We start from the raw sequence: 9,900 nt of genomic DNA on the forward strand, positions 1-9,900 counted from the left end.
CCTGCCTGGACCAGCCCCCCCAGCGTCCAGCAGAAGCCCATCTCCTGTCTCCGGGAGGAGAGGCTGGACCCAGAGCCAGAGCTTTGCCAGGTTCACGCTCCCCCGGCAGATGGACCCCGAGGGACCATTACCTCCCATCACTTGAGCTCTAATAACAGTATTAACAGGACTAATCAAATTTTCCCTGCCTTACCACCCCGTCTGGTTGCTGCTTGGAAAACACGTGTGATGTAGTCAGGAAAGTGGCATTTGGACCAGGTCCATAAGAAATTGAGTACTAATTTATCAGTACTGTAGGGCTCTCCCTGCCGCCTGGAAGCCAGAGTCGGACTAGCAAGTCCTCGCAGAGCCGCCTCTGCCTCCTGCCCCCATCCCTCGGCACAGCCGCCCCTCTGCCCTGTGCCCAGCGGATCCGCAGGGCTCAGCCGTGCACCCCCCGCTCTGGCGCATCTCCGCGCACCCGGGAGAGTCCCTCTCCCCGCAGCCCCCCGCAGCGGCGTCTGTGCAGCTGGCTCAGATGTGCCACCCGCGGCAGAGGACGAGACATGCGTGTCCCCTCCTCGGCAGCTCCTGCCAGGGCAATGGCAAACACGGCAGGAGCCCCGCACCTCACCCACGGGCTCCGAGGGACGGGGACGGGCTGTGCCCCCGGGGGAACAGCCAGAGCCGGCGCAGAGCTCAGACCCACGGAGGAGCAAAGCCGCGTGTTCAAAGCTGCCATTTTTAATCGCGGTGGTTGCAAGCATGTCTTGTCATTGGACTATGGTCATGAGCAGCTGTTTACACTCTTTGAAAAGCTTTTTTCTCTTTACTCTTATAAATAAACCCAAGCACCAGTACCGAGCTGTACGGTGAGCTGCTGTATTAGTCCTCATCACAGGGCTTTAGAGAGAACAGTAATTACTTCTTGATACTGGAGTTCCCCGCATATATATCCTCCTCTGTATTGACAAACCTGCCTGCCACAGTCTTGCTCAAAGCCGGCAGCGGTGGAATTTGGAGTGGCAGCACAAAGCAGGAAGAGGTCCAGGTTCCGGAGACCCTGTCTCTGCATTAAAAGGTGCTGGGATGGCTTTTGGCCAGTCTCACAAAATACATCTGGTATTTATTCCGCTGGGGGGTACCTAAGTGGTCAGACACTGCAGCAAACGCTGTTTCCCCAGGGCTGATTAGATTAGAGAGCAGAGGTGCTTGAGAGCTTGCTGCTATTGCCAGGAAAGAAGAGCAAAGGCTGAAGAAGATTCTCAGAAACATCCACGCCCCGATGTTCTTCCCCAAAGCTGCTTGTCCGTGCCAGTTAGAAATGCAGAAGCATCACCTTTGCAAATACAGCCCATTTATTTATATTATTTGGCTCATCAAATATAAGCCAAAACACAGACAGTGACAAATGGTCCCCTGGCTTTTTGAGCTCCCCCAGCACCCCCCACGCTGCGTCCCTGCCCAGTACACCTCATACGAAGTGCAACCCCTCCGCCGTTCTGCCCGTCCCCTGGCCGCAGCGTGTCCATGAGCAAGGCGCCCCTTCTCTGGCCGTGGGGACGGGCAAGTCCCATCGCCGCAGCCGGCAGGTCGTGCCACGGGGCCGGGGCGGGCAGGCAGCCATCGCCTGCGAGGGACGGGGCCAGCAGCAGCACCGCCACGGTCTGCCTTCCCCTAAAGCCTCCTTCTTAGAAAGAGGAAAGCCAGCAACTGCACACGTGAACAGCCTCCGAAGGAAGGATAACGCTGCGTGGCCGGGACATCGGTCTCGAGAAGGAGCTGGGTAGCCCAGACAAGGTCCTGAAGAATTTGTGGTGCTGCAATACCTCTTCACGCTGTTAAGCTTTTAATTCATCCAGCTTTGTTACCTTGGATATTTCGTTCTCTAAATCAGTGCAGCCCCCAGAATGATAAAAACCTTCATTAATACCACTGGGTTATTGCCTAAAACAACAGCACGCGATCTGGTGCTTTTTAGTTTGGTTTTGCTGTCGCTTGGGACAGGATTAGAGAGAAATATATCTACTAATTCTTCCAATATCCTTCAGCAAACATCAGCTCGGACCAAAGAGGACACGAGATGCCAGTGCTAGTAATTGGAAAGCAGCTCTTCACTTGCAGATGGTCGGAGACCCTTGATGGCACCCCAGGCTTTGACATAATTATCGCAGGCACAGAGCAGCTGCCAACGAGCACAGCACTTGAGCAAAAAGGAAGAGAGCTGCTTAATCATACAGCCTCTCTTCCCCAAAGGGGGCTTTCGTCCCTGTTCAAACCCTTTGCAGGGGTGCTGCGTGAAGCACAAATCAAATATCACGGAAGGGGCTTACATACATTCCATTAGTGGCTTTACTTGCTCAGGCAGAAATTAGCATTTTGCCTGTGAAGGGTGGAGGCTGTGGCACCTCCTGCTGCAGAGGTGGGGGCAGGCGCCGGCGGGACCCCGTCCCCGTGCTGCCAGGGCCCGCACCACCGTCAGCAGCAGCAGCAGCACATCCCCCGAAGCGCTCCCCTACCCGCAGCCGTGCCCACGACGGGACGGGACCGAGCCGCCCCCCCCTGCAGCAAGCCCGAAGGCGTCAGAGGGCGAACGAGCACCCGCAACGCAAAGCGTGATGCTCGAGCCCACGAGACCACTGTGCGTCTGCTGGAAAAGCCTCCGTGTGAAGCAGCTCGGGCCATCTCCCGTGGGATGGAGGACGGTGATATTGATGGACGGAGGGAATCCTCCTATGACGCAGAGACAGACTCAGGTCTTTCTCCAGGGCAGCCGTCTGCAGCTGGTGAACTCCGCTTACAGCAGAACGTGTTACCAGGCCTGAAGCACAGCACTGCACTTTGTAAGAACAAATTTCATCCCAGTTACCTTGCTCCTGCATTTTTCTCTGAAATATTCCCGCGCCCCAAGCCGTCAGCGCCCTGTGCCTGTGGCGCATCCCCAGCCCCGAGGGGTCCCCCCAGCCGGATCCCCACCGCCCCACACCACGGCCCGACGGCTGCCAGCCTTACCCAGTTCTTACTCGCCTTTGCCATTCTTGCTCTAATCTCAGTTTGCTGTGGTTCAGCCAAGTTTGTCTCACGCTCAACGGCAGTGTGTGCAGTTTCGGTTCCCCGCGCTGCCACGCTGCACTGCCCACGGGACAGCCTGCCCAGGTTGCGTGCTGAGGAACCCACAGTACATCTTATCCCACTTCCCACTTACTGCTGGGTTTTTGGAGCTATTCGTGAGCTCAAGTGTTGCAGCATCACAGTGGTCTTTCCCAAACAAGACAGAATTTTCTGGCCCGACACCTCTGGCTTTGTGTCAAGTTCAGTTTCCCCAGCCAGCGAGTCCCGTTGCCTGCCAGTCACTAAGTTCACACCCAGTCGTTAAGCTCACATCGGCTGTCGGCCCATCATGGTGTTACACCACCAGGATGGCTGCGGTCAGTGCTGACAGCTCTCTGGGGTTGTCCACACAAGGTTTAGCCTCACCAAATGTCGCCACAAAGGAATGTGGCAGTGGGGTCTGAGATGACTTCCCATCCATCCCCACCCGCAGGAAGGCACGAGGAGCGATGCCTTCGTTTCCACTGGCAATAAGCGTAATTAATATGTGGCCACAGAGAGCCCCAGGCAGGGAGCGGGGTTCTGCGCATCCTCGTGCTGCCCTGCGGCACCGGGACGGGAGCCGAGGAGCAGCCTGGCCCTCGCGCTTGGCGCAGGATGCGGTTTATGTTTTGTTTTTTCTTGTAACTCTGTTCCTGACCTTGCAACTGTTAACTCTCAAAATCTGACCTTAAGCCTTGCTAAATAAATTTTTCCTCTGTGTTACCGTAAGGGCTGTGCAATGCCGGGAACGATGCTCAATCACGGCAGGCGGGAGAAGCAAAGGGTCTCCGCGGGGCAGCCAGGCTGCATGGGGCCGGGGAGCTCTGCCAGCACAGACCCCCCTCGGGATGCCCGGACCAGGCACACGTTTGCCCCGCTGACGCACAGGGCGACAGCAGAAACCCCAAGGAGCTTTGCAGGGTATGGAGCAGTTTCCATCCCGCTTGGCCCCAGGACATGGGGCCGCAGCGATGCGGGGGAAGCGGCACCGAGTGGGGCCCATGGCCGGAGCCCAGAGCCCTGCAGAGTCCCCGTGGGACGGCGCCAGGCAGAGCTGAGACACCGGCGCGTGCCGCGGGACGGACCAAGCGTGGAGCAGGTCGGCCGCACTGCCGGCGCATGCCGAGAGCTGGCTGCGACCACACGCGGCCCCACCGGACATGTCCCCCTGCCCTGGTGTCCCGCTCGCCCACCGGCCACCGTGGACGGGCAGCCGCAGGTAAATCACAGCAGCCACCGTGTCTCGGGAGGGGGAGCACGAGCAGAGCAGCCAGATGCCGCGTAGACTTCAGAGAGCGGTAAAGTAATTAAGTATTGACTGAGAATGTCCTAAGCGAGCCCCGGATGCGCATTACATTCTGCTTAACTCAATAATTACCGTATATATTATCCCTTTCCACACTCTATCTTTATTAAGCTAAAAGGTCTGTAATTAGCTACGTGGTTTAAGTGTAAGATTTTAATTAATTCATATTATGAAATATAATTGCTTATTAGAGACAATGTCGCACATTCTATCACACCAGTCTGTCTCCGTAATACTTTAACCAAAATACAAAGGTTTATGTCACAGTGGGTGATCGGAGGTTTTGTTAATCAGGCACTGGGATGCAAAACATCCCCTACGAAGCCAAAAGGAACCAACAGACCGGTACGAGACTTGTACAAACCCACTCCCAGCCCCATTTCCCCTCCCAAAACCGAGCAGGGCACGCGAGGCCGCTGCAGCCGCAGAGCGGTGCCCGCTGTGCCCGGGGGGAGGCTTTGTCCCTGTGGGACCAACGTCTGCAACGGCCGCGCAGACGGAGCGCCCGCACCGCGGGGTGACGGTCCCGCAAGAGCTGCAGTCAGCGGCACCGACCGCGCAGAAACACCCGCCACAGCCGCCACCTCTGCGAGCAGTCAAGAGATTTGCCCGGCGGCGTTTTCGGGAGCGTCGGGGCTGGCAGCGCCGCGGTCCCATGAAACACAGGAGAGGGTTCCATGGCGTCACCCCCGTGGCAGCCCCGTCTCTTCGAGAGAGCTCGAGCGCAGGCAGCAGGCGGGGAGGCAGCCACGGTCTGTGCGTTTTGTCACCCCTCCCAGCTCTCCCCGCACCCGAGGAATGCAATTTGTGGGGAACCATGTTCTTCGCTTAATCAGCCTCGTCAGCAAACCTCGCCTGAACCTTCGTATTCCCTTCGCTCCTGCTGGCGGCCGCAGGGGGAGTGTGGGTCACCTGCCGCCGCCGAACCTGGCCCCATCGCCCACCGACAGCACCGTGGCCCGGCGTCTGCACGTGTCTTTAGCTGACGATTTAAGCTTTGATTCCATTTAATTTAGATGTTAGAAGAGTTTTATTTTAGGACTTAATATGTTATTTATGAAGGTATGTCAACACAGCATATCAATTTAGCAGCTGCTGCTAGTTTACTATGAGATGCTGTTTAAGACAGGACAATCTGTCTCGCTGTATAATGTCAATTCTGTAGCACTTACACAAATGCAAAGTCACTACAACATTAGAAACAAACAACAGCCATACCAGAGACTTAGAGAGATACCTTGTAAACTGCACGATAAATTATTGACTTTACGGCATTTGGTGCTGAATTAAAATGATAAACTAAAGTTTTTATCTGCCGAAAGCCGTTTCCATGGTGTTGAAGCAGCAGATGGTCTTTCCTGGAGATAAAGGACTTCAAAGCTTTGCCAGTGCAGAGAACTGGAGATTTTACATATGTATTGTAAAATTTAAGAGGAGAGCACCTGGTGTTGCAGCCTGACAGTGGCTGGCATGGCTCTGCCTCGCAGGTGGCCGAGTCCCAGACAGCCAAGCGGGACCGGTACCCACCACGGCCCCAGCCCGTCCAGGGCGTGTTCAAAAGGCCGTACGGACCCAATTAGCTGCTTATCAGGGGCTCCTTCATACTCACTCGGGAGGGAAACCCCAACAGTCACAGCCTTCCCTTCATTCACACCAACAGCCTGTTCTGGCCCTGTTTTATGGGTCACTAATTCCTAATAAGTAGAAAACTGCATGATGGGCTTTGGATAGGAATAGTTTACTGTATCAGAGACAATCCATGATCTAAATCACCAGCTATAAATCAATTTTTGAATGCTGACATATCTTTAATAATGATAAATGAAGAATTTATGGATGCTGCTAAAGTTCACATCAAGATTTTGATTTATGAGCACGCTGAGCTCAGGTGGAGCCATCAACCCCAGGTCCAGCACCTTGTCCCAGCCTTGGGCAGCCACGTGTCCCTCACCTGCACGCCGGCGACTGCCAGCCCTCGGTCTCCCTCCAGTGCTGCAGGGCTGGAGGTCCCCGTGGACCACGGCCAAGCAACTGCAGGTGTGTCTGAGCTGCTGCCTCCTGTGCCAGCTCCCACCGTCCTCACCGCCACGCTGCAGACAACCGGCACGGCGAGAGGTTTTCCTTTCTGTGCATTGAAGGATGCTCCCCCTCGTCCGGAACGCATCGTCCTCAGGTGGTGCTTCTCCTGCCTCTCTATTTCTCTTGACTTCGCCTGCAGACACCCTTTGTCACCGCCCGTGAGGGTCTGTGGGGGGACAGACAGTAGTGTGGGGTGAGATGTGACCATCTCAGCTTTTGCAGAATTCAGGATGCCGAACTGGCGCAGGCGCTGCCGAGAGCTGAAGGGCGAAGGGCTGGAGCAGAAAGCTGGGAGCCAGGAGACACTGAGGCTGCAGGAGGCCAACAGACCCAAAAACGGCTCGGCCACCTGCAAGGCTGAAGACAGATAGTCTCATTTTGTAATAGCGCCATGGTAATGGTAGGAGCTCCGCCATGTATTTCACACAAACAAGACTCGTGAGCAACTCCAGACACAGGCACAGCCCTCGTCCGTCCGTCTGTCCGCTGGCTCTGGGGGTCTCTCTGCTGCCCGGAGCGCCGGGACGCAGCTCCCTGACGGGGGCTGTTCTCCTTCCCAGAAGGAAGGCCTTCTGGGCTGGAGAGCTGATTTTCATTTGATTTCAATTTACCGTTGGAATTAAGCTGGTGTAAAACAGTGTGTGAAGAGAAAAATTACCATGTCTGTTTAGAGAGCGTAAAATAGGTACTTGACTGTTTGACCACTTAGATAGCGGGGTCCAGATCACTCTCCACCCAGCTCACGTCCTGCCACAATTAATAAGCTGAAAATGCTCGTTAGAAGCGAACAGTAAACAATAAATAACCTCAGTGCCTGTCGCTCCCCTCCTTCGGGCTCGTACTCTGCCTCCCCCTGCCTCGCCTGCGCCCGCAGAGCGGCCGCGCGCGGCGTTGGTGGGAGCCGCAGCGGCCATGCTCGGGGTCGGGGCTGCGTGGTGGGGTACAGGGGTGCTGCTCGTGGCCACGGCAGCCCGCTGCGAACCAAAGGCACCTGCAGCGCCGGTGCAGGACGGCCCCGGGAGCAGGCGCCCCGTCGGTGCCCTCCAGCCCCTCTCAGCTGGCCGGGGGCTCCCCCGGCCCCATCCCTCTCTGCCGAGGCTGACCGCGGGACCCCCCGGCACCGGGGATGGATCGTAAAGGGGCTGTGCTCGCCACCCCCGCGCCTGCCGCGCGCTGCCCGTCCTCCGGCGGGGAACCGGCCAGCCCGGCACTGCCTCTCCTTCCCCGGCTGGGAGCGCCGACCCCGATCTGTCTTTCTCCAGGGAATACTACATACATGTGCCATGAAAAGGCAAGGCATGACACAGGGACTCGCAATTAGCCTGTTCCCGTTGTAACGAGGGTGAGAGCACGATGGTTGTTGCCAGCATCCCCGCGGTGTGCGCCGGCATGCCCGGGAGCCCCAGGAGGGCTGCTCAGGGTCGAAGCAGGGGGCTGATCCCCTTCCCCACCCAGCCCCTCATTTAACAACGTCTGGAGGCTTTGCAACGTGAAGCACTGAGCTGTTTGGCCCAAGCCACGGCCATGACAGCTCCCCAGCGAGCCAGAGAAACATTAATTGCTAAGCAAGTAATTAGTGGCTGCAAAATATGACCAATACAATTACACTGAGGGTTTTTTTCCCTCTTTCTGTGCAGAGTCTTGGCACTGAACGGTCTCATAATTAGATGACAAACTGACGGGCAGCTCCGGTGAAACCGCCCATCCTCGTCTTTTGCAGAGACTCCCCAAATGTTCTGCACCAATAATTACTAATCAAGTTATTTCTTTCAGTATTAAAAAGGCATTTCATAGGTAATTCGCCCATAATAGCACAGGCCCGGCGCTGGCAAACAGCCCCGTACCTCCGGGGTGCGCCCAGAGCCCAGCGGGTGGGGGACAGCCTCAGCTCTGGGCTCACAGTCGCTCCCTGAAGCAACCCCCCCCAGCTCGCGACCCTCCGGTGCCCCCACGGGCTCTGGGCTCTGCACGGCCGCTCCATCCCCGAAACATTAATTGCTAAGCAAGTAATTAGTGGCTGCAAAATATGACCAATACAATTACACTGAGGGTTTTTTTCCCTCTTTCTGTGCAGAGTCTTGGCACTGAACGGTCTCATAATTAGATGACAAACTGACGGGCAGCTCCGGTGAAACCGCCCATCCTCGTCTTTTGCAGAGACTCCCCAAATGTTCTGCACCAATAATTACTAATCAAGTTATTTCTTTCAGTATTAAAAAGGCATTTCATAGGTAATTCGCCCATAATAGCACAGGCCCGGCGCTGGCAAACAGCCCCGTACCTCCGGGGTGCGCCCAGAGCCCAGCGGGTGGGGGACAGCTCCAGCTCTGGGCTCACAGTCGCTCCCTGAAGCGACCCCCCCCAGCTCGGGACCCTCCGGTGCCCCCACGGGCTCCGGGCTCTGCACAGCCGCTCCATCTCCTGAAATTGCCACGCACAGACGCTCGGCGTGGTGCAGCCCACCGCCGTCCAGCACACACGCTGCTCCACCACGTCGTGATGGGACCACGGCACGGCCGGGACCTGCGCGTGGGCGAGGGACGGGACAGACCGGCGAAGGAGGAGCAATACCCGATGAGCCCCGCTCCCTCCAGCCTGGCGCTGGGCACAAGGATCAATGCCGTGGGGGAGGACGAAAGGGCCCACGGGCAGCGGTGTGCCCATACCACCCCCTCCGCAGGTCCAACCTGCTGACCCAGTCCCCACCTGCACTGGGACATGCCCTCCTCAGCACCGTTTCATCCCAGATGTTCACAGCTGCCGCTGGTGATGTGTCCTGGCTCAGTGGCACTCTAATGTCATCCATCTGCATTTTCTAAGACTATTTGGGAAAAAAGCCCACAAGTCTGTAGTTTGTCATTATCATACAGACCTGGAAAACAGCTGAACAAACCACTAATATTGAACAAACAAACAAACAAAACCTAATAATGGCTTCTATCGAGCAGAGACCCAAAGCTGATGGATGACCTGTAGCAGCCCAGGAGAATTATTTCTGAATTGCTATTGATTTCCAAAATCAAAATGTAAATTTTGCCTCACAATTGAAGTATTGGGGGAAGTTTTTGCTTTTAGAAAATCTTTCCTCTCCCTGTGACTTTGGTGGGAGGGAATAACATTCACTGCAGCCAAGCCCCCATTATTCTCATGGACACAGAGCAAGCTGGTTACACGCAGGCACCCACACCGGGGGGCTGGCCGGTGTCTGAGCATCGCAGGGCATCCTCGGGGTCCTCCTAGATGCCGAAATGCTGACACAGGGGCAGAGCATCCGAGAGCAACCAACGAGCTCTACAGCTCCTGCCCTGCCGCCTCCAAACGTGGCTCTGTGTTTGGGCAGGAGCTCAGCACGTCACTGTGAAATCTAAACTAATTAACTAACTAACTGGCAATCCGAAAATGTTAGAAACAGCCCCTCTCCGTCCCGGCGCAGAAGAGCCACT

General features: G+C 56.3%; 1 protein-coding gene across 1 annotated transcript in view; it reads right to left on the bottom strand.

The window, feature by feature from the left end:
* The window catches only part of EPHA10 (EPH receptor A10), a 57,727-nt gene extending 52,670 nt beyond the window's left edge, over nucleotides 1–5,057 (bottom strand). The window contains exons 1-2 of the mRNA XM_009879877.1: nucleotides 4,934–5,057; nucleotides 4,228–4,314 (exon numbers count right to left, since the gene is read on the bottom strand). Of these exons, the coding sequence (XP_009878179.1) occupies nucleotides 4,228–4,314; nucleotides 4,934–5,057 (211 nt within the window). The remainder of the gene's footprint in view (nucleotides 1–4,227; nucleotides 4,315–4,933) is intronic.
* Nucleotides 5,058–9,900: the final 4,843 nt, after the last annotated feature.

Source organism: Charadrius vociferus, unplaced genomic scaffold, assembly GCF_000708025.1.
Source record: "Charadrius vociferus isolate BGI_N301 unplaced genomic scaffold, ASM70802v2 scaffold562, whole genome shotgun sequence".
Taxonomy (NCBI): Eukaryota; Metazoa; Chordata; class Aves; order Charadriiformes; family Charadriidae; genus Charadrius; species Charadrius vociferus.